Below are 24,739 nucleotides of genomic sequence, written 5' to 3'. Positions count from 1 at the left end.
AGTCAAACTTTGTTAAGAAGATAAAATGCAGTGATCTGAATTAAATAACGGCACAGTAGCGGGACAAAAACAGCAGAATACAAATACAGACATTTTATTTACTGTCCAAAACCACCAGTGAACATTGTCAAAAGCATCCTATTTACAATCATTTTATGTAGTAACTTTCTGTGAGGGAGCTTTTAGAGGTGGACATCTGGTTCCTGTCACCACCTCTGTGAACAGTTCTGACTTGCTAAGTTTCTCTAGAGCAGAGCGTTTCACACCAAACCACTTTAAACGACTTCGTTTACATCTTAACCCTTTAATTATGCAGAAATTCTGGGAGATGGGTGGAATTCCCCTTTACTCTATTGTAAGTGATGGTTCACATGCTTTTCCATCATTCAGTCATGTAACTGCCTAAAGATGATAAGGAGTAAGTGTGTGTTTGAGAGGGATACTGCTGATTAGACTCCTCAGGAGACTCAGCATGACTCCCATTACTGCAGCTAGTGCTTTATTCCTCTCTGCTCCAGCTAATCTTGCTGTGAGACAGCGGCTACAACCTGTTGCATCCTCCAGTGTGGCAGGAGAAGAGAGCAGGGAGGTGAAAGAGGGCGTTGCTTCCAGAATTTGCTCATCCCTTTATAAGGCGCATCACTGGCGTAAAGGTCTATAGGTGCACCTGTCCGCTGCTGCGTTTGCGTGCGTGTCCTAGCGATAGAGCATGGAGTTAGCGATCCGCCGCCACCGTACGGCTCAGAAGAAATCTGCCCATGCCTCAGCCTCATGGGGTCTGTCCCGCAGGGTGGGCGTTCGGCTGCTTTTACACCGCGACCTTCTGACCTGCCGATTTCTGGGCTCCGTCCCGCGCTCCTGGCTCCGTCATTACTGCCGCTCTTCTGACCCCTCTGTTCTCCCTGCAGCCCCCAGGGATCCCTGCTTCACCCCTCCGCACGCTCCGGCTGCCGATGGCTCCAGCCGCTCCGCCCGCTGTGCTCCAGGTATGACCGTCCCGTCCCGCGGACCCAGCGCCCAGCCCGCCGCCCCCAGCAGCACCCAGCCGCTCAGCCACACCAGCAGCTCCAGGTCAGCATCACTTATGCTCACTTAGACTGGATTTGCAGCTGCACAATGCACGTTTTGTGTGTCGTAACAGGTGAGAAATTGTTTGTTGTTGTGGTGGAACTGTCGGAGACTGGTTATATAATAAAGGAGTGTTTTACCCAAAAAAATAAGTGATAGTCTGGTGAAAAATCCAACGTACACAGTTTCCCCCCTTAGCCCAGAGGTAGGATATAGAAGATGATATATGCATGTAGTCCCAGTCAGATTACAAGTTTTATTGATTTTTTTGATTTTCCAGATGAAAATCCTCTCCAGGGATTTTCAGATTATCATACAAAATATAAAATGTGGCATAACTTTTGCACAAGCCACAAATTGATGTCTTTGTTTCTCAGTATGGTACATTCACCAAATAAACAGTAGTTGTGTATTTGAATGTGCAGAAGTGAGTCATCTGTATAGGATTTTTTATCTTATTTTCACTTTGAAAATCAGCAAAACGTGGAATTTGATGAGAGGTGCACAGATGAGAGGTTTTGTTTTGAACTTTATATTTGTTTGGTTTTACATTTAGCATAGAATAAACACATAAACCGACTATTTAACCCTTTAATTGAGCAGAAACAGTTTCTGAGAACTGTTCTGTGCTCTGCAGCTCTATTGCAGGGGAGATGGATGAAGTGGATGCATTCAGGATAAAACGCTATGCAGAGGATGCCGTGTCTCTCGCTCCGTCTACTGCAGACTCGGTCATTGTCGAAGGTGAGAAAACATTCTGTAGGGATTTCTCTTGGGATGAGAGATGGAGTACAGGTAATTCATCTAATTCATACAGTTTTCCCACTTACCCCAGATGTAGTCAGTCAGCCTAGATTTGTGTACAGTCCAAATGTTGCTTGTGTAGTTGAGAACTAAAGCAACAAGGCTAACATTGCTAACAAACACTAGAACTCAATAGTCACCCAAACAGCCAAAATGGGTTCTGTAAAAGTGTATCAGCAAAACTTCTCTCAGCCCACTCAAACTGCATCCACGTCTTTGTTAAGGTGGTGCAGACTTGTTAATGAGTTTTAGGACACAGTATGACTAAAAGTGAGCTGTAAAATGTTTGGCATAAGTAGCAAATTGCATATATTTTGCAGAATTATTCCTTTAATAAGTGATGGATGACATCCGGAAGATCAGTTCCTAGTGCTGGGAATAATAAGTGCTGTCACTGTCACTTTTTTTTAGTGATCTACAGGTTATTTTGATCATTAATAGAGAAATCAGAGTTTTGCAAAAGGGCGAACAGTAAAAATGGACTCAGTATTATAAAAAACGATTCAATATTATAGAATATTTTATTGTTTAAAAAAAAATAAAAGCTTTAAAAAGAATTTACAAATATAATAAGTAGATGAGATACCATATCAGTATAAGTAGGTATCATTATTGGCCCAATATCGGCAGTAAATGCTGGACAGATTTTCAGAGGCATATAAAAGAATGAATGTAATGTAGTCCTGTAACCAGTCTCTCCTGAAATAGCACTTACTCATATTGATAGCTGCGTATTTCTTCCTGTGGGCAGTAGTTTTTAATGAACTGAATTAAAAGCTACTGCCCTCAGGAAGATATACACAGCTGTCAGTGGGAGTATTTTTAATAAAGGTATGATATCACCTTTTCTTTTCTGATACTGATACCCATATTAAAACCTTGATATCCTGTTTTCTCTAATAAAAATACTGTGACAGAAAAAAACGTATATAAATAGATTTGTTCAGCAGACTTCGTTTCTTACTGTAGAAAAGAACAGTAGGTGAAGGTAATTTGCCGTTTTTCCATGACACAGTACGGTTACAAATCCAGGGTTACAAGTCCAGGGTTTGGACAGTTCTGGGTTTGTTGGTCCACCTTGTAGATGTAAAGTCAGAGACAGCAGCTGATGTGTGCCAGTATAGTTTGTGTTGGTCATCCTCTAGTGTCCTCACGCTGTGTGCTGGATATTTTTGGTTGGTGGACTATTCTCAGTCCAGCAGTGACACTGAGGTGTTTCTCTGACATTTTATCCATTATATCAGCTCCACTTACTATATAGGTGCACTTTGTAGTTCTACAGTTACAGACTGTAGTCCATCTGTTTCTCTGATACTTTGTTAGCCCCCTTTTACCCTGTTCTTCAGTGGTCAGGACCCCCATGGACCCTCACAGAGCAGGTACTATTTGGGTGGTGGATCATTCTCAGCACTGCAGTAACACTGACGTGGTGGTGGTGTGTTAGTGTGTGTTGTGCTGGTCTGAGTGGATCAGACACAGCAGTGCTGCTGGAGTTTTTAAACACTGTGTCCACTCACTGTCCACTCTATTAGACACTCCTGCCTTGTCAGTCCACCTTGTAGATATAAAGTTAGAGACGATAGCTCATCTGCTGCTGCACAGTTTGTGTTGGACTACAGTCTGTAACTGTAGAACTACAAAGTGCACCTATATAGTAAGTGGAGCTGATAAAATGGACAATGAGCATAAAAACAAGGAGGTGGTCAGAATGTTATGAGAGTGTATATACATGCACTCTCAGATGTAATGATACTGAACTGTCACTGGGTAGCTCATCATATTGATGGAAAATGTGCTGTAGAAGGTTTTTGAAAAGGGTTCTATATAGCATCACAAAGGGTTCTGCTGTTGTTAGAATATCAAGCTTGTAGCAAAAAAAGAACCCGTTTTGGTGCCTTTCTAGAACCAAATACAACACATTCTCCAACAATTTGAAGAGCAATCGATTCGTTTCACCATGCAGAGACCATTTAATCATGCAAATGGTTCTTTGAGTGTTCATAGTTCTATATATAACCATTTTTTTTGCTAAAGAACGCTTGAAGAACCATAATTTTTTGAAGAGTGTAGCTCAAGCAGCTTGCATTAATGTCCCTGTAGTTACTGAGAAATAAGTGTACGTCTGTAATAAGCCTGTGCAAAAAATGTACCTGCACAGAACCTTTATTTCTAACAGTGTGTACATGTTTTTTGTATGTACATATTGTGTGCATGTTTGTCCACAGATGGGTACTATTCCAGTGTTCGACAGGAGCTGGATGGAATGGCTCAGGATTTCGAGGTGGAGTCGTGGAGTCTGGCTGTGGACCAACAGTTTCTAAAGAAACATTCCAAAGACATGATCAAGAGGCAGGATGTTATATACGGTGAGAGTGTTTGCTGTGCCTTATCTGAAAGCCTCGCTTGACACACCTTTCTCACTTCTTATCGCTCTGTGGATTTACGCTGCCAGTAAGACGTGTAGAGTTTGCTCCACTTATTCATGTGTAATGATTAACGTCTTTATATGCACCCCTCTTTAGCTTGGTTATGCTTAAGGTCATATATATATGAGTATCATATAGATAGATAGATAGATAGATAGATTAACCGTGTGTGTGTGTGTAGAGACAGCAGCTCATGTGTGTCAGCATAGTTTGTGTCGGTCATCCCCTAGACCTTCATCTGTGGTCACAGGACGCTGCCCACAGGACGCTGTTGGCTGGATATTTTTAGTTGGTGGACTATTCTCAGTCCAGCAGCGACACTGAGGTGTTTATAAACTCCAGCAGCACTGCTGTGTCTGATCCACTCAGACCAGCACAACACACACTAACACACCACCACCACATCAGTGTTACTGCAGCGCTAAGAATGATCCACCACCCAAATAGTACCTGCTCTGTGAGGGTCCATGGGGGTCCTGATCACTGAAGAACAGGGTAAAAGGGGGCTAACAAAGTACGCAGAGAAACAGATGGACTACAGTCTGTAACTGTAGAACTACAAAGTGCACCTATATAGTAAGTGGAGCTGATAAAATGGACAATGAGCGTAGAAACAAGGAGGTGGTCATAATGTATGTGTGTGTGTACATTTATATACTCACCACCTTCATTATGACATGCCCTTTTAAATATCCCTAAATAACTTTTTATTACGCATTTATTGTAAAAAGACGTTGAAGAGGGATATTAAAAAGGAATTCCACAAATTTTTCTAAATATCTGCGTAATTTAGTTGTCGAGATTTCGCTTGTAGAGAATCTTACAAACTAGATCTGTGAACCTACACTATATATATATATATATATATATATATATATATATATATATGTGTGTGTGTGTGTGTGTGTGTGTGTGTGTGTGTGTGTGTGTGTATATATATATATATATATATATATATATATATATATATATATATATATTACTGTATACACTACACTATACCTATATCTGATGAAATCAGGGATTTTTTTGGTTATTATCTTTTCTTAGAGCTCTCTGTGTGCACTCCTCCGTTTTGCATGCAGACCTTCTCAAAACTATCATAAAACAGTGTCTCAGACATCAGGCAGTGAATTCATAACCATTTCATGTAATAATTTTAGTTTATGTTTGGCTTTTGTGCCATTCACTTACATGGCTGAGGGGTGCAGCCAGTTGAGAAACATACATACATACATCGTCTAAACCGCTTATCCTTCTGGGTCGCGGTGGGGAGCTGGAGCTTATCCCAGCTGTCATTGGGCGGACAGGTCGCCAGTCCATCACAGGGCAGACAGACAGACATACACACTCTCACCTAGGGGCAATTTAGCATGTCCAATCAGCCTGACTGCATGTTTTTGGACTGTGGGAGGAAACCGGAGAACCCGGAGGAAACCCACGCAGACACGGGGAGAACAGGCAAACTCCACACAGAAACGACCCTGGTCACCTGAACGGGAATCGAACCCAGGCCATTCTCGCTGTGAGGCAACAGCGCTACTCGCTGCGCCACCGTGCCACCCCCAGTTGAGAAACCTTAAAACATAAAATTTTTGCAGCAGACACATTTTATTATTTTGTTTTTTCCCACAATATGTTAAATTCAGTAAACAAACAGTAATTATGCATTAAAATGTGCAGAGCTGTGCCCTCATTAGGGGATGTGTTAACTTAATTTACACTTATTTCAGTAAAATATGGAATTTTAAAACTACATACACAAGTTATTGTGCTAGTCAGTGCCTGATTCATTGGCCCGTTTTCCTTGGAGCACAAATATTAGCCATACCATACAATACTGTACACTTTGTGTGCTCATCTTTTAAATAAATAAATGTAAATGTGAACATTTCAGAGCTGATCCAGACGGAGATGCACCACGTGCGCACCCTTAAGATAATGCTGCGCGTTTACGTGTACGAGCTGCGTGAGACGCTGCAGCTGGACGAGAGGAGGCTGGACTGTCTGTTCCCGCGACTGGATAGTCTTCTGGAGCTACATAACGACTTCCTGTCCCGCCTCAAAGAGCGCCGGAAAGAGGCTCTACAGCCGGGCAGCGAACGCAACTACACCATCGACAGAGTGGCAGATATCCTCACTGAACAGGTACAGAACCACATGTCTGAATGCTTACAAAGCAGTGGGTGATATGATGATATATTATCATAATACATTTCACCACAATACACTTTTCTGTGTATATGATGGGTATTATCAGCACTTCTAAACTGAACAGCTGCATGGATCGTTGAAGAGACGTTGAAGAGCAGTTACAGAGAGCCTGTGAATAACGGCCAGTATGTATTGTAACTGCAGGTAGCTGATTGGATGGAATCTTATCTTGTTTGATTGTCATTTTCCTCCTGTTCCTTATTACTATAAATGAAAATAAAAATCACTGTAGTTAATTTAACTTTTTTATATGCCATTACTGTTTAGATGATATAGTGCATTTTGTCCATTCTAAGTTATTAGCTAACCTTTTAATAAACATAGTTGGGATTTCTTATAGTCTGAATGTTACAGTGTTCATGATATGAGCTGTTACATGTGGAAGTGTGGAAGTAAAGCAAGAGCAATTAACAAAAAACATTTTGTTCTCAAATCATTTCACAAGTTACATTTAGGTAAGACAAACAAATAGTTTAATTTAACCTCTTAAACTCTACTTTTGTATGTTACTCACACTTCAATTCCTCACTCTCGTAACTATAGGAATCATGTCCATATCAGCAGATAATTGCTTTAAAAAATAACACCATTGGACAGACGTTTAGACATGACTGATATTTCAAGCTGATTCAGCAGATATGATGATGTTAGTATCTGGCATCCCTCAGTATTATGTCGTAAGATTAACAGCTGATTAATAAGCAGGATGAAGGGAAAAAATGAAAAGAAAAGGCCATTCATGTTAGTACATAACTGTGTATCGTCTCATGTCTCTACAAATATAATCTGACACATTTTTATGCTTCTTTTGTGTAGTTTTCAGGGGAGCGCGGGGAACGGATGAAGGAAAGTTACGGCGCTTTCTGCAGCCGCCACACAGAAGCCGTCAACTTCTATAAAGAGCAACTACAGAGCAACAAGAAGTTCCAGAACCTAATAAGGGTACAGACACACCGCATAACGTGATTTATATTTGGTAGATGTTGGTTTTTATTTATCTGTTGGATACGTTTGTGTTTGTGTATGTTGGTATTTGTTTCATTATTTAGTATTTGGAGGCTTCTGCATGGTGCTTAATTTAGCAATTTATTATCGTTATTATTGTTGTTGTTCATTGTCGCTTTACTTTGTATTTCAGAAAATAAGCCATTTGTCCATAGTGCGGCGGCTTGGTGTTCCAGAGTGTATTCTCCTCGTGACGCAGCGCATCACCAAGTACCCTGTCCTCGTGGAGCGACTGCTTCAGTGCACAGAAGGTTGGATTTGAGTACATGTTCAATTAAAATGTCCAGTGTCCTCCTAAAAAACTCAGTTCTTTCTGAATTGCTTAGAGAATCATAAAAAAATTACCATAATCATTGTATTTTCTTAGTTTGTCATTTTAATGTATACATTCTTCATAACAAGCTTTAAAATTTGCTAATAGTTTGCTGATATCTCGGGAGCTCAATTTCCTGTTCCACCTTAAATAGTCCAGCATTTCTGACTCCTGAAGTGCCACAATGTAACTGCTGCTCCATTTAAGGTGGAACGAGAAAATTCGAACAAGAAGCTGGAGAATAAGTAACTATAGCTTCATATCACTGAAGAATTAGGGGTGGGTGATAATAAATAATTGCCCTCCCTCTTTGAAGACACATGATTCCCTAAATGTAACTAAAGCCCAGCAGTGAGGAGCTGAACTTTACCCTCCTCTGCTGTCACTGCAGACTGGCAGGGTCGCCCACAGAGCGACTGCTTCAGTGCACAGAAGGTTGGATTTGAGTACATGTTCAATTAAAATGTCCAGTGTCCTCCTAAAAAACTCAGTTCTTTCTGAATTGCTTAGAGAATCATGTTGAAGAGTCGTCATTTGGTAACGAATTGGAGGTGAATTGGAAATACAGTAACTTTATACTTATTATTTTAAGTCTGAAAGGACTATTTTGCTTTCCCTTGTACTTTGCAGTCGGTACAGATGTTTGTGGGTTTTAGAGTAATCAGTAGCACCTCCCTCCATCGTGTATTTTCCCACAGCTGGCACTGAGGAGCATGCAGAGCTGAGTCAGGCCCTGGATCTGATTAAAGACACCATCATGAAGGTGGACTCTCAGGTCAGCCTCTATGAGAAGGAGATGCGCCTCAAGGAGATCGCCTCCAAGATAGAGGCCAGATCCCTCGGCAAGATCAAAGACGGACGAATATTTCGGAGGGAGGACCTCACGCAGGGCAAACGGAGGCTGCTGCACGAGGGCATGGTCAACTGGAAGGCCGCGTCTGGCAGACTGAAGGGTACGAGTTGCAGTGCATTTCAGAACTGTAGTGCGTTTAGTCTAAGTGAAAGTGGTCCCTCTTACCTCACAGGTAGTCGTAGTTGATCAGTCGAGACATGTTTGGCATCTGAAGTTTGCTTATTTACTTTTCGACTGGAGCTTTGAGACTTAATTAATGGAAGTGTGGAACCCCACCAGTTAGCGTGGTGCTAACTGCATATCTAAAGTCGTCACACACTTGCTTCAAACCAAGTGGAGTTGTTCTGTAATCTTCTGTAGACTTGATTTTGTGGTTTCTGACAAACATGGACTAAAGTACATCGCATAGCTTAAAACAGTAGCCTGTAAGTAAGCCTATCATGAACATGAAATTTTAGCTGATAGTTCATTGTTTACAGCCACTTAAGCACAAACCTAAAGTAGCCAAAATGGCTCATTAACTGTCTTGCTTTCTAGCTGTCGATATTTAAGTTTTCAGCTGACAACAGAAACAGCTTGAGCTCAAATAAACAAACATTACTCACTGCTTCACTCTAGAGGTTTTATTGTAAAAAGTTTCAGAAGTTAAAACTTTAATAGTTTTATTTTGTATTTCAGTAATGCCCCTGCCACTTAGCCCTACCCCTTCGCTTTCTGCGTTCATGTCTAAGGTTAGGGTGTCCCGATTTTTGCTGAGATAGAGGGTTAGGGTGAAGTGTTAGAGCTACATCTCTCTCCAAATGGAGGTTTTTCAGAGACTCCAAACAGAGTGTTATGAGAAAAAAAGACTGGCAGGAAGGCTGCACAAGCAACCAAAGAAACCCACAAATGTCTCCATTAAAAAGTTACCATAATCTTAGTTTTGTCATTTTAATGTATGTATTCTTCATAACAAGCTTTAAAATTTGCTAATAGTTTGCTGATGTCTCGGGAGCTCAATTTCCCGTTCCACCTTAAATAGTCCAGCATTTCTGACTCCTGAAGTGCCACAATGTAACTGCTGCTCCATTTAAGGTGAAACGAGAAAATTCGAACAAGAAGCTGGAGAATAAGTAACTATAGCTTCGTATCACTGAAGAATTAGGGGTGGGTGATAATAAATAATTGCCCCCTCTTTGAAGACACATGATTCCCTAAATGTAACTAAAGCCCAGCAGTGAGGAGCTGAACTTTACCCTCCTCTGCTATCACTGCAGACTGGCAGGGTCGCCTACAGAGCAGCGGTAGTAGCTGTTAATGAAGTAATGTTCTTTTTTTTTTGAGGGTCCCATTTCATAGAGAGGATTTCATCCCTTTCATTACCCTTGTAACTCAGTTCCAAGGGGCAAGGTGATGCTCGAAAGCAAGGGGTGGGGGTAAAAATAAGAAAGGATTGGACCCTAATGTGTTTGCCTCAACCGGACTGAAAAAAACACACCCAGTTCTCATTCTGTTTGTAGTGGCAGAAACGTGTGACTGTGAAAGCTAAAAACTGTGGAAAATAAATGCGATAAGCTCAAACGATTGTGATGAGGTGATCGTGTAGTCATTATGACAGTCCTATTAGCAGGTCTATTTGACAAGTTACCCAGTACTAACTGGTGCACTGTAAGCTTCAGTGTAAGCTACATTAGCCTTATAGCTCCTGTGGAAAAGTAAAGAAGCAAACCTCAGACATCGAACATGTCCTAGCTGATCAGCTGTAGCTGGAGAAACGGGATCTGGGGGTGGGCGGTCAGTGAAAAACAGCTCCTGGGAAAGCATCAGTTCTGAGGAAGGAGAAATAATGTATAAAATGTTGGATGTTGCATTTCAAGCTTGACCGGTATCAGCGAAGATGCTGATAAGGGAGATCTATTTGGGAATTCGTCCGTCTACTTTCATGCCTACTGCCAAAATTTAGGTAATATTTTATTGCAAAAAGCAAGAATTCGTCAGGCTGGAATGTAACACAAACAAGTGGAATAGAAGAGCAAACAGAAACCCACTCCGTTTACGAAAGGAAAGAGATCGCAGACACAAGCCTTCCCAAGCAATTTCCTCAATCAGATAAAAAGGTCAGTGTCTTGGGCAATATTCCACACTCGGTCTGCATTTATAACGTTCCCGATCCGCCCCCTGCTGCACTCGTGTTCTCCAATGAAGCAAGTAAAAACGGGCTTTTTGCTAATTTTATGTGCTATATATATATACATGTTTATATATAATAATTTTCATTTATTATGCACAGATTAGGAGGAATAATTACTCATCACTTTGGTGAAACCTGTTTGGCTAACATAATAAATATGCTTCATGTATGTTTCTTGCTCCTTTGCAGATATTCTAGCTGTGCTGCTCACAGATGTACTGTTGCTTTTACAAGAGAAGGATCAGAGATACGTGTTTTCTGCTGTGGTAAGTTCAGCCGTTCTTCCATAAAGACTTGTTGTATTTAATTTACAACTCCATTTCCAAAAAAGTTGGGACGCTGTGTAAAAGGTAAATAAAAACTAAAGGCAATCATGTGGAGATCCTTTAAACCCTATATTTCATTGAAAATAGTTCGAAGACCGCATATCAAATGTTGAAACTGAGAAATTTTATTGTTCATTGAAAAAATAGTTGCCCATTTTGAATTTGATGCCAGCAACACATTCCAAAAAAGTTGGGACGGGGACAACAAAAGGCTGGTCAAGTTGTGTAATGCTCAAACACCTAGTGGTTGATTGGCAACAGGTCAGTAACATGATTGGGTATAAAAGAGCATCTCAGAGAGGCTGAGTCTTTCAGAAGTAAAGATGAGGAGGGGTTCACCACTCTGTGAAAGACTGCACCATCAAATAGTGCAACAATTCAATAATAACGTTTCTCGACATAAAACAGCAAAGAACCCTTACTTTTCATCATCTACGGTACAGAATATCATTAAAAGATTCAGAGAATCTGGAGAAATCTCTGTATGAGGCCAAAAACCAGTATTTGCTGGCCGTGATCTTTGGGCCCTCAGACAACACTGCATTAAAAACAGACTTGATTCTCTGGTGGACATCACTGCATGGGCTCAGAAACACTTCAGAAAATCACTGTCTGTGAAAACAGTTCATCACTGCATCCACAAATGCTGGTTAAAACTCCAAAACGCAAAGAAGGAACTGTACATAAACAGAATCCAGAAATGCTGCCACTTTCTCTGGGCCTGAACCCATTTAAAATAGAATGAGGGGAAGTGGAAAAGTGTCCTGTGGTCCGACGAATCACTGTGTTCTCCGGGCTAAAGACCACTCAGCTCGTTATCAGTGCACAGTTCAAAAGCCAGTATTCATGATGGTATAGGGGGGCATTAGTGCACATGGAATGGGTGACGTGCACATCTGTGAAGGCACCATTAATGCTGAATGATATATACATGTTTTGGCAGCATATGCTGCCATCCAGACGACGTCTTTTTCAGAGAAGGTCTTGATTATTTCAGCAAGACAATGTCAAACCACATTCTGCATGTATTACAACAGCATTGCTCCATATTAAAAGAGTCCGGGTGCTGCACTGACCTGCCTGCAGTCCAGATCTGTCACCCACTGAAAACATTTGGTGCATTATGAAATGGAAAATATGATAAAGGAGACCCTGAACTGATGAGCAGCTGAATTATTAAACAAGAACAGGAAAACATTTCACTTTCTAAACTACAGCAGTGTCTCCTCAGTTCCCAAACGCTTACAGAGTGGTGTTAAAAGAAGAGGTGATGAAACACAGTGGTAAACAGGCCCCCGTCCCAACTTTTTTAGAACATGTTGTTGCATCAAATTCAAAATGGGCAAATATTTTTCAAAAAAAACAATAAAATGTTGTCTATGTAGTATTTTCCTGTACACAAATGGTTTACACGATTTGCACATCATTGCATTTTTATTTACATTCTGGCACAGTGTACCAACTTTTTTGGAAATGGCTTTGTACTTAGTGTTGGCATTCTGGATCAGCCTTCAGTATTTAACACAGTGTAGAGAGAAGGTTTATCTAAAATAACTCCTAGATCTCAGTAAATATAAATTCAGATACAGACAGAAAAAAGACAATGCTTTTTCAAGAAGAGTTTTCATTATTTCTTTATATCTAATGAGCAACACCTGTTTCACAGTTCAATACTTGCCATATTAATGTGTTATTCATAAAGCTGCTATGCGTGATTACTCTTGCTCAATCTGGCCTTGAGGAGCTGTGCATGATCTCAATACAAGAACGTCTGGTGAGAGCTATTAGAGCTTTTGGGGTAAATGTGGGTGGGAATAAGCTGAATAAACTGAGTGTGAGACATCATTTATATATATATATATATATATATATATATATATATATATATATATATATATATATATATATATATATATATATGATGTTTAAACCCAGATGTTAGGGTTTAAAGGGGGTGTGTCCTTGTTTGCAGTGGATTTCATCACAACCCAGCTCCAAAAGTTTAACAACGTTGTCGTCGGATGTGTTTTTTCTCGTTGACATATCACGTCTGGCCCTGCGAGGCCAGCTGTGGCCCTGCAGTAGCTGCTGACTGAGTGAATTCTATGGCCACCATTTTTCCACAGTTAGATGAACTGAATAGTTTAGGAAAGTTTTCTTTCCGAATGTGTCATGGTTTGATTTGCTCCTCATTTTCAGGACAGCAAGCCGTCAGTGATCTCTCTGCAGAAGCTGATTGTGAGGGAGGTGGCTCATGAGGAGAAGGCCATGTTCCTCATCTGCGCCTCCTCCACTGAGCCGGAGATGTATGAGATCCACACGTCCTCCAAAGAGGAGCGCAACACCTGGATCACGTGCATCCGCCAGGCCGTGGACAGGTACGGTGCTGGAGCTGAACCTAAGGACCAGATGTCTTTAGTTCTGTAACATGGAGCAAAAATCAAAGTCCTTATAGGAAAGTCTGTCCGCTCAAACCTGAAGTTAATGCTGAAAAGCATATTTGAAATCACTGTTAAAATCTGATAACAGCATAAGTAGATTGTAGCGTTTGGCTCAAATAACACACACAACATGATTTTTCCGCTTATTCTGGCATCTGCGCTTACACGTGTCCACAATGAGGGAGAGCTCTTCCTCCCTGCAGCTTAAACAGCGAACAGTGTGGCTCATTTTATTGATTATTTATGTATTTTATTATTTATTTATTTATCATTTTATAAAATGCAGGATTTTCCTGGTAAACAGGCGTCATGTTAAGTGTTATAGGCTTCATATTTCCTTCTTTATTACATCTCTGTTTTCAAAAAATGTTCCTTTTTAAATTTTTTATTAATTCATTCATTTTTTTACTAAAACAAAACAAACTTTATTTTGCTTGTATCTTATTTGGCATGTATCTTCCCTTGAGCCAACAAGATATAAAATGAAAATAGCATGTATTTGTGAGCGTTTTATGATTGTTTTTATCTGACTGTGTCCTTTCTCACGCTGCAGCTGCCCACACACAGAGGAGAGGCTGTTCAGTGAGGAAGAAGGAGAAGCGAGAGCTCAGCGTTTCAGGGGCATCCAAGGTAAAGACTACTGGATGTGTAATGCTGCATTTGGAGTTTTTTTTTTTACCACTAGAGGGAGCACAAGTTCAGAAACTAAATGCTTGGTTTGGCCGAGAGCAGTAGTATCTATTGTGGCTACACTCGTACCTGCACAAAAACTCTGATCCACTCAGACCAGCGCAACACACACTAACACACCACCACCACATCAGTGTTACTGGAGTGCTGAGAATGATCCACCACCCAAATAGTACCTGCTCTGTGAGGGTCCATGGGGGTCCTGACCACTGAAGAACAGGGTAAAAGGGGGCTAACAAAGTATCAGAGAAACAGATGGACTACAGTCTGTAACTGTAGAACTACAAAGTGCACCTATATAGTAAGTGGAGCTGATAAAATGGACAATGAGCGTAGAAACAAGGAGGTGGTCTTCATGTTATGCCTGATTGGTGTATCTTCTGATACCGGCCTGTCATTACATATTTTGAAAATTTCAGGAAATGTTCATGAAACCTCTATTTTGTTGTTAATTAATGCTTTAAAAAGCACCCTAGTAATTTATCTTTCTACCTTTCTCTCTTCCTTTCACTCCTCTCAGAGCGTCTGACTGTGAAGGATGCTCAGATCACGCAGGCTCTGATGGAGAAGCTGCAGTTGTTTGCTGAGCTGGCCGAGTCTGTGGCCTGCGTGGAGGACGTTGGTTCTCGCTCTCGCCTGCTGCTCCGTGGAGACGCGTCAGACCTCCAGCAGGGGGAGCAGCTGCTTAAGGGAGCCATTACTGAGGGTAGTTACTGTGCAGCACTACTGCTGGAACATGATCTGTATTTATATATGATCACATTCCAGTGCAGAAACTTCTCCTTGTTTGTATAGCTGTACTAATTAGGTTTGAATATAGGAGGAAGCAGACAATCCCAGATCAGTCCCCCGATCTAATGAGTAGATTTGAACTGATATGGGATTCAATGGTTGAGATGTGAACAGAGTGACTCAGAGTGGTTTGGTGTGAAATGGTTCAGATTTCTTTACAGTGGTGGTGATAGGAACCAGGGGTCGCCATGACTACAACACAAATATAGACATTTTATTTACTATCCAGAACCACCAGTGAACCTACACGAGTCTTCTGAGTTTATATGGAATGTTGATGATGGTAAAATCTGGAAAATATGAAAAAAAAAAATAGTTTTGCTGTTTCTACATGTACCTCTCTGCATAGAACGGACTTCAAAACCAAAAATAAAAACATTTTAAAAAATCTTTTTTAAAACTCTCCTAAAACAGTATCTCAGACATCAGGCAGTGTATTCATAACTATTTCCTGTAACGATTTCCTGTAATGATTTCCTCTGTGGGAGCTTTAAGAGGCGTGTCTGGTTCCTATCACCACCACTGTAAACAGTTCTGACTCCAGAACGGAGCATTTCACGTCAAACCACTCTAAATGACTTTGTTAACATCTTAACCATTTAATTATGCAGAAATTTTCAAAAAATCAGCAGAATTTATTTCACTTTACACATGTACACGTGTCAGGCTCCAGTCCTTGTGGGCCAAAACACTGCAGACTTCAGCACGTTACCTCATTTAAACACACCTGATTCAGCTTATTAACTAATTAGCAAGGCTTTCCTGAATTGAATTCAGAGCATTAAATGAGGGTAAACGCTAATCTCCGCGTCACTTTGGCCCGGAAGGTCCCCAGTTTGACACACCTGCTTTAATACAAGCCCCTGTAATCCTGATATGAAGGTATGAAATGCGCTCAGCGGTTACATTTCTTCTACATTGTTTTCTCTAGTTGAGAACCTGCAGAACCTGCTGGCCTCTGGTGTGAGAGGAGCTTCTCCACACCCTGAGGAAAACCAGAGCCCAGGCTCAGGGTCAGGCATGCTGCCCAAAAGAGCGGACACGTTCGGGGGCTACGACAGTAACCCTCCTATGCTACAGAAGAGTAAGAGCTAACACACCTTTAATTCTCCTTTGACTTCACGTCACCTGTTCATCTGTGTAACTTCTGGTCCATTGAAAGACTGTTGTCTTGCATAATGTCTCCTTAATGACATTGTCTGAGTGATTTGAATGTCATCACTGTCACGCCATTTGAAAATGCCAGCTACTCCTTAGTGTTGTGTGAATATTTCATGATGAATGGACCAACAGAAACGGCCCTAATTGTCTTGGAATAAGATCTCATTTCATTAATGTATTTTTAATTTTCCTTCTTTTATAAAGTTTCTATTTTTGATTTGATGTTATGTTATGTTTTTTGAGTAACACTTGAATCCTGCTGCATATCACTGACATAACCATGTCATAAACATGTCATGGAAGATGTCATATGCTCTCGTGAGTTGTCATAACAGATTTTGTTCTCTAATGTAACAGTGTCATGTTTCCATGATTGACAGCTTATGTCACGTGCCAAGTTGTATGTGGGTACATCAAACATGACATCTGTCGGGACAGTTAATGGCAACAGTAACATGACACTGAGCCAAATCTATGACAGCTTATGATGTCTGCCATGTTATGTTTATGGCATGATTATGTCAGTGTTATGGAGCAGAATTTAAGTACAGTGTTACCAACTTACTGATAAGGAAGGAAGGTTGTTAGTATGTTTCAGTACAGTTCTGTATGTACGACCAGGGGGATAAGCGGCTTAGTAATTATATGTGTGTTTGTGTGTGTTAAATAGATGGCAGTGTAAAGAAGCTCTCGAGTGGATCAGGAAAGTCCAGAGACAGAAATCAGCGCGCCAGTTCTGACCCCCAGCTTAAAGAGATCTGCACCGGTCAGGGGCTGGAGGACATGGTGAGACAACTCCCCCCTCAACCCTTCAGGGGGGTGATCAGTAAATACCCATCAGATGATGAGTATCTGTCACTGTCACTCTCTCACTCACTGTCTCTCTCACTTTAGCTCTCGCTCTATCCATCTATCTATCTGTGTCACGCTCTCTCTTGATTTGTACCTCTGTCTGTCCATCCATCTATCTATCTACCTATCCATCTCTCCGTCTATCTATCTATGTCACCCTCTGTCTATCTATCTGTCTATCACACTCTCGATTTGTCCCTCTGTCTGTCCATCTGTCTATCTACCTGTCCATCTATCTGTCTGTTTATCTATATATCTATCTATCTATCACACTCTCTCTCGATCTGTCCATCTATCTGTCCATCAATCTATAGGTCCATCTGTCTATCTATCTATCCATCAATCTATCACGCTCTCTCTCGAGCTTTCCATCTATCTGTCCATCCAGCTATCTGTCTACCTGCCTATCTATCGGTTTATCTGTCTAGCTATCATGCTCTTTCTTTATCTGTCACTGTCTCGCTCATTCTAGCTCTTCCTATTTGTCTGTCTGTCTGTCTGTCAATCTATCATGCTCTATCAGTCTATCTAGCTGTCCTCTCTCTCACTTTCTGTTGCTCTTACTCTTTCTCTACCTCCCTCTGTTTCCTATTGTCTCTTCTCTCTCACTTTTTCTCTCCTTCTCTGTCTGCCTTTCTTCTCTTTCTTTTTTCTTTTTGTTCTTCTTTTTCTTCCCCTCTCTACCTATGTCTTTTTATCTGTTTATCTTTCTTTCTTGTTTCTCTTTCATTCTTTTTCTCTGTCCCCTCTCTCTCTTCTATACTTCTATTTCTCTGTGCCCCTCTCCCTTCACGCTTTCCTTTGAAAGTTTTAAACATATTGTAAGAAACCTGTATCTAAGCTATCTAACCCCTGTCTCTCTCTCTCTTTCTCTCTCTCTCTCTCTCTCTCTCTCTCTCTCTCTCTCTCTCTCTCTCTCTCTCTCGCTCTTGCTCTCTCAGGCTGACACTTCCTCTCCCAGCTGGAACACGATCTGGTTGAACTCCAAGTTTCCAGAGGCTGAGGTGAGTATTAGAGCAGTTGATGAGCAGAACATTATCCTTTATGCTTATTACTGTAACACACACCCGTTCCACTGAATAAGGCTCATTATTAAAATGGATTGATCTCTTATTGCAGTTCCCCGCAGGGTGAAAGTGTGTTTCCACCAGATTATGAACTGAGGCAGCAGTTCGAACAGAAATCATTTTCATGCATATTAATTTCGTAACAGTCTCCCTCCTGGGTGTTTCTTAGGAAAACAAAATCACATCAGTCAGTGAAACACGTGATCTTGTAGTAATCCGCGTTGACTGGCAGCTGATTATCGTGCCAATTTGTAACGAAATGGGTTTTAGTGAAGCTGGTGTATCTGTGTGGTGAGATCCAGGTGTTTTACATTGTCTTCTTTTTCCTGTTTTTCCAGTTCTTTGATCGGGTGCTGCTGCTCGCTCAGCGTCTCTACAGTCTACAGGTAAACTAACATGACCTCATCCATCCCTCATGATGCATCAGCACTGCTGAACAAGGCCACAGCAAACTGATGTGTCTCATATCAGGGTTATTATAGGTTGAAATGTTCATTATTTTTTTATTTTTATTTAGTATTTTTTGTTTTGGTTTATGAGTCTGTTAATAGTTTTAGTTCTGTTTTTATTCTCTGAAAGGGAAGCGTTTTAGCTTAGTTTTTGTTTTTTTGGTAATATATAGTCCCACTTCATATTAGGTGTCTGTAATTGTGTAGTTACATAATAATAGTGCATGCAACAATGATGAAACTATTGGTGATGTTTTCATTGGAGTTTGTTTCCATGCACTCAATAATCCGATCATAATCAGATTTCTGCAGTCATGTAAACAGCAAACTCTGATTTCCTAATGCATGGCCACAAATTAGTAAGGCGTGGGAATGAGATAATTAAATCGTGGCCACGACTTATTAAGGCTTGGAAATGGGATCATACCTTACAAAGTCGTGGCCACACATTAGGATCTCATTCCCACACTTTAGTAAGTTGTTCCCACGCCTTACTAAGTTGTGGCCACGCGTTATTTTTTTTTTTATATACAGGATGTCACCAGAGGGGCTTCGTAATTAATGAATTGTTTTATATAAGTTTTTGTTAGATGGTGTGAAAGTCTGAATTCTTAAACACAGTTCCTGGATAGTGACACTGTCTTCGTATCCTTAGGAGCATGTTTGACATGTTATCACCAAATTGTTAATTTACCAAATTGTTGTTTTCAGTCATTCTGATATTTCTAGCTTCCACGCTCCTCCAGGGCCTGTATTTTAAACTCTGAATTTGTTAAATGCATGTTATAATAGTAATAAAAATAATAATAAAAAAAAAAATTAAAAGCTCCTTTCACATTGTCAGCATTACTTACGCATAAATTTTCTATCTAGCGTACCCAGGGCTGAAAGATGAGTTGTTTTTATATCAAAATCGAAATTTAAAAAAGTGCAATTTTCAAATCACAAGAGCTGCAATATTATTTATAGCCATTTTTATTAACAGTGTCTTAAGTAGGGAACATTAACCTAATATCAGAGCTCTCAAACTGTCCGTAGATGACTTAGACCAATTAGAAGCAACCAAACAACTATATGCTGTGATATCTCAACCACAACTAACGGGCAGTCTGGCATGTTCAGTGTTCAAGTCTCAAGACAGAAAAAGTGGGTGTTCTGGTATTCTTGGCCAAAATAACAGGCCTGGACTTCACTTTACAGAAAATAATCACAATTTAAATCACATTCGCAGTATCGATCAGAAAAATCGCTATTAGATATTTTTCCCAAATCGTTCAACTCTAATCATACCATACTGACCGTGTAGTCCTAATGTCCACTGCTTGCTTTTTTCTCTTCTTTTTGTCCCTCCAAACTTTGCGCAGTCCATCATCTCGCAGCAGGACAGTCAGATTGAGCTTCAGAGAGCGTCTCTGTTCTCAGCGGAGCGGGACCGGCCTGGCCGGCCGCGCGGCACCAACGTTCTGCTGGAGCAGGAGAAGCAGAGGAACCTGGAGAAACAACGCGAGGAGCTGGCCAACTTCCAGCGTCTGCAGGCGCAGCACCGCCAGGAGCAGGCGAGGTGGGAGCGCGAACGCGAGCGGCAGCGGCGGCAGGCCGAGGCGGCTGAGCAGAGGCTGCAGGAGAGAGAGGAGGAGTGCAGGAGGCTGGAGGCTCGGCTGGTGGAGGAGAGGCAGGAGCTGGAGAGGCAGAGGCAGACCTACCAGCAGGACCTGGAGAGGCTGAGGGAGTCCACGCGAGCTGTGGAGAAGGAGAAGGAGAAGCTGGAGCAGCAGCAGAAGAAGCTGAAAAAGCACAACACGGTGCCCAGCACCGCTTCACTGTACATCCAGGAGACGGGACAGGTGAGGAGGGATGGGCGTCGTTAGTGTTATTGAAACTAAGGCTACGTTCACATTACCAAGTTCAAGTGACACAAATCTGATTTTTTTTGCCCTAAAGTGACTCAGATCTGATGTTTTCCGGGCTGTGTGGACACAAATCTGATCTTTTCAAATCCGACCTGAGCTACTTCCATATGTGGTCCTAGATTGGATACGTATCTAATTCGTGGGCACGCAACCGGAATTCATGTGCTTTTTTTCCACTGCGCGTGTGCCATCATTCAGCGTTACCATGGCAGCAGCGCCGAACAAAAGTTAAAGCCTGTAAACGGTGGAAAAGCAGCTCATCTCACCTTTTTCTCCTTCGTCTCGCTCTAATAATGAAGCTGAGAGCTGATCAGAGTTAATTATCTTCTCAGCGAAGCTCGTTCTGCTCGTTAGTTTGTGCTGATGATGAACGTGATTCACTCACGTGACGTTACTGAGTAGGATGAGCTCATGAGGGTCATTTCAGGACGCCGGTTCGTCACATTAATGACAGGTTTGGGTCACTTATCTAAATGCGTGTGAACCATCGTGTCAGAGAGATCGGGTTTGAGCAAAAAATCGGATTTGAGCAACGAGGCTTGTAATGTGAACGTAGCTTAATACTGTTGTTGATGCTGCTAATTATTTTGCCGGTTTAGCTTTAGATCTAATATCAGTTCTTTTTTATTTTGTCAGATAATTACAATGCATTCAGACCTGAACTGTTGGCTTTCGTTTATTAGCCTGATTAGCCTGTTGTAGACTAATTTGTTATTAGTCTAGTGTACTCGCATCATATTGCATTCATGGTGAGATGGAATGAATTTTTTTTTTTATTGTTTAGCCAGATCTTTAAACCATATTCGCAGCTAAACAGTTAGCTAAGCTGGCAATCATATAAATATTAGTCTGTTAAGTATCTAAGTAATTAGTAGTTAAGTAGGCTAATGACTGTATGGACTGGGAAGTGAGTGGTATGTTTTGAAACTTTAAGAGTGATTTCAGACCTTGTTCTACCTCTTTGTGTAAAACAAAGTAATAGCAGCTTGGTTTTCTATGGCATGGGCTCTTTAAAGTGGTGGGACTATTAATGAATGAATTGTTTTATATTATTTATGCTGGATGTTAGAAAGGTCTGAATTCTGGAACACAGTTTCTGGATATCAATGCTTTCTTCATGTCCTTAGTAATGTGTTTGACGTCTTATCACCAAATTGATTTACCAGTCACTCTGATTGCTGATTTCTAGCTTCCGTGTTTCTCCAGTGTTATCTCGCATTTTAAACACTAAATCTGAAACTAGCACTGCATTATGTTGCATTTATGGCAACAGAGATTGTCTTCACCAGCTTGACCAAAATATAGCCAAACTGTGCAAACATGGATGGCGAGAGAACAGTATTTCGATGCTTTTATGAGTTCCGATTTCTCCAGCGCTGATAGCAGGACTGTGAGCATATACATTTTATTGATGCAAATCAATTTGATGCTTCCTAGAAATTGTTTGAAGTGGAAAGTACTAGCATTATACATTGATATTCACTCGAAAGAGGCCCCAAATAGTCTGTAATAACTCTCGCTAGGACGAAGCGATCTGAATGAAACAACGTGCAATGAGCTCCTCAGTATATGGAGCTTCAAACAAGCCGGGATGCCCCTGCGTCGGAGCGATTAGGTAGGCGCCGGACAGCTGTCGCTACGTTTAACCTCTGTTTGCAACTTCGGGGTGCATGCCCCTGTACCCCTTCATGTGTCTGGCAGAAAATGGAGATCACTTCCAGCATCGCATGTAATGCAATCGATTACACATACGTCAAGGTATGTAGCGTATTTTTTAGGCTCAGATTGCTTCATCCTAACAGGAGTTACAGCAGAATATTCAGGGCATCTTTGAAGTGAATCTCCCTGTGTTTGCGTCATTTTATAAATGCATTTGCAGCCATATTGATTTTATACAATTGATAACAGTTGTTTGGAATGTTAAGAGGTGTAACTAAATTTATTTTCAATAATTAAACCCCAAAAAACACAACTTCTAGAACTTATTAGCTGTTCAAAAGAAAAAATAGCGCAGCCAGTTGAGTGCATGTGTCCTTATTATAAGCCCCGCCCACTTTACTTTGATAGGCTGCACCCGGTTGCTCCGTTCTGATCTTCGGTTGCATAGAAGATGGCAAATGAGAGACGCTTGGAAGAGAGAGCGAGGGACAAATACAGCTTTACCTTTCCTTACACCGTTTTGAGCATTAATTCTATGTTTCTTTTCAGTACTGCATTGAAATTGTTTAGTTAGAAACAATCTCTACCTCTCCACTCTTCCTCACTGGCCAGGTGAGATGTTCTCTGCTGATCCCTCCTTCATCACTTCCTGTACTGTAACTGTAGGCCCGTCCTGAACAATACCCCACTGTGTCCGGATTAAAGAGCTCCTCCGTTTCCTGCTCCGAGCCTGTGCGCTGTTTGCTGATGGGAGATGGGAGATAGCAGATAGGCTGCTGCGGGGAAAGAGACGCCTCAGCAGCGTTATTTGAGCGCAGTTAGAGCAAACCATCCACAGAGCCGCCCACACAGAGGAGCCAGGCTCTGTGTAAACAGATACAAATACAAAGCCACAGATGGGGACACATCCTGAAACGGCCAAGCCGAGATAAAGCTGCGGTGCCGTCTGATATTACACTGGGCTTTATGCGTTTGAGAATCGGAAAGGACAGGAAGACGCAGTGTAACTGTGAAGTTGTTATCACACGGTTGCCATTTGCAATATGGATAAGGCAGCAGTATACAAATATTAGTAATTAGATACTCTTAACGATTATTTTGATAGTTAATCAAGTAATTGTATTCATTAATTTATAACAGGGAGTGTTTAATTTTTACTTTATTATAATAATTTGTAACTACAAACATATATTCCTGTAATCCTGCTGGTGTGGGTTTCCTCTCTTTCGGTGATTCACACAAAGGTGATTTGCTTGCTAACAGACTGCAGTTTATTTAATTGAGTGATCAGTTAAATAATCATAAACAGTAACCATTATGGCTTCATACGTTTTATCATACGATCTATGCATTTTAGACAGAACACTGAGAGTGAGAATTTTTACAGGCTAGTAGTTCAGGATAGTTTTTGAGCTGTTAGTTTTCGACAGCCCTTAATGATACGTTTATCCTGGAAATGTATATTGCAATGATGATAAAAAATATGATTTATTGTGCAGCCCTAATGCAAGATGTAGCACAATTCAGTCTTTTGACTCTTCTGAAATTTAGCAGTATAACTCAGTTTTCTGCATTGTATGTGGGTAAATCCCCATTTGCTCTCCTCTGTGCCAGGTGTCACGCACTGTTTTGCTGACCCCTGGCCTGACCTCTGCGTGTGTGTGCTGTGACTGAGCATAAGAGCATACAAACACAGCTACCCCATTCATGGCCTCCAGGCCAGCAGGTCTTAATGTCTGCCCTCTATTGCATTAGAGGCGACTCTGGAGTCGCTCCAGCCTGACGATCCGCTTGGTGCCTTAAAGCTATGCTATGTGTTGTTTTTGTTAAGGGGAAATTCCTGGTTACATTTAAGTCATTCAGAGTGGTTTGGTGTGAAATGCTTCATTCTAGAAAAACCTACTGAGTCAGAATTGTTCATAGTGGTGGTGATAGGAACCAGACGTCCACCTCTAAAAGCTCCCTCACAGAAAGATATGATCTGAAATGGTTATGAATTCACTGATTCTGAGACGCTGTTTAACAATTTGAAGATTTTGACTTGCAACATATTTTTAAAATTCATTCATGGTAGAGAGGTACATGTGGAGTGTTACAAGTTAAAGTAGTACCTAAAACTTATTTTTGCCCCAAATTTTCCATTATTTTACCATCATCGCTAATCACCAAACTCAGAAGACACGTGTTGGTTCACTGATAGTTTTGGATAGTAGATAAAACAGCTATATTTGTGTTGTAGTCATAGCGACTCCTGGTTTGAAGCGTCTGCGTTTTTCTCCTGTGAACCATTTCACATCAAAACAACTTTGACTGACTTTGTTTACATCTCAACGAATGATTTATGCAGATCATTTGAAAAATCAGTGGAATTCTCCTTTAAAAATTAAGTAGCATTACCAAGTCAGGGAGAAATGTTTGCTAACACATGGCGTCCGTGCGTTGATGCAAGTCACCCTGTAGAGTCTAAACTATTCATTCGAAAGGTGGAGCTGTTGGTTCGGATTTAGTAGATCTTTAGCAGATACTGTCATACATCTTC

The 24,739-nt window shown here is 41.0% G+C and overlaps 1 protein-coding gene across 2 annotated transcripts in view; it reads left to right on the top strand.

Annotated features, from left to right (window-relative positions):
- Positions 1 to 24,739, top strand: part of arhgef18b (rho/rac guanine nucleotide exchange factor (GEF) 18b) — an 83,658-nt gene that overhangs the window by 46,928 nt on the left and 11,991 nt on the right. For both annotated transcript variants that reach the window (XM_036586429.1, XM_036586428.1), the window contains 16 exons: positions 909 to 1,071; positions 1,706 to 1,812; positions 4,098 to 4,238; positions 6,196 to 6,446; positions 7,329 to 7,454; positions 7,651 to 7,768; positions 8,529 to 8,783; positions 11,043 to 11,119; positions 13,379 to 13,557; positions 14,174 to 14,250; positions 14,831 to 15,016; positions 16,034 to 16,186; positions 16,934 to 17,049; positions 18,057 to 18,119; positions 18,521 to 18,568; positions 19,996 to 20,475. In XM_036586429.1, coding sequence (XP_036442322.1) covers positions 909 to 1,071; positions 1,706 to 1,812; positions 4,098 to 4,238; positions 6,196 to 6,446; positions 7,329 to 7,454; positions 7,651 to 7,768; positions 8,529 to 8,783; positions 11,043 to 11,119; positions 13,379 to 13,557; positions 14,174 to 14,250; positions 14,831 to 15,016; positions 16,034 to 16,186; positions 16,934 to 17,049; positions 18,057 to 18,119; positions 18,521 to 18,568; positions 19,996 to 20,475 — 2,540 coding nt within the window. The remainder of the gene's footprint in view (positions 1 to 908; positions 1,072 to 1,705; positions 1,813 to 4,097; positions 4,239 to 6,195; positions 6,447 to 7,328; positions 7,455 to 7,650; positions 7,769 to 8,528; positions 8,784 to 11,042; positions 11,120 to 13,378; positions 13,558 to 14,173; positions 14,251 to 14,830; positions 15,017 to 16,033; positions 16,187 to 16,933; positions 17,050 to 18,056; positions 18,120 to 18,520; positions 18,569 to 19,995; positions 20,476 to 24,739) is intronic.

The sequence above is a fragment of the Colossoma macropomum genome, unplaced genomic scaffold, assembly GCF_904425465.1.
Source record: "Colossoma macropomum unplaced genomic scaffold, Colossoma_macropomum, whole genome shotgun sequence".
In the NCBI taxonomy this organism is placed as follows: Eukaryota; Metazoa; Chordata; class Actinopteri; order Characiformes; family Serrasalmidae; genus Colossoma; species Colossoma macropomum.
This window is presented reverse-complemented; position numbering and strand designations above follow the sequence as displayed.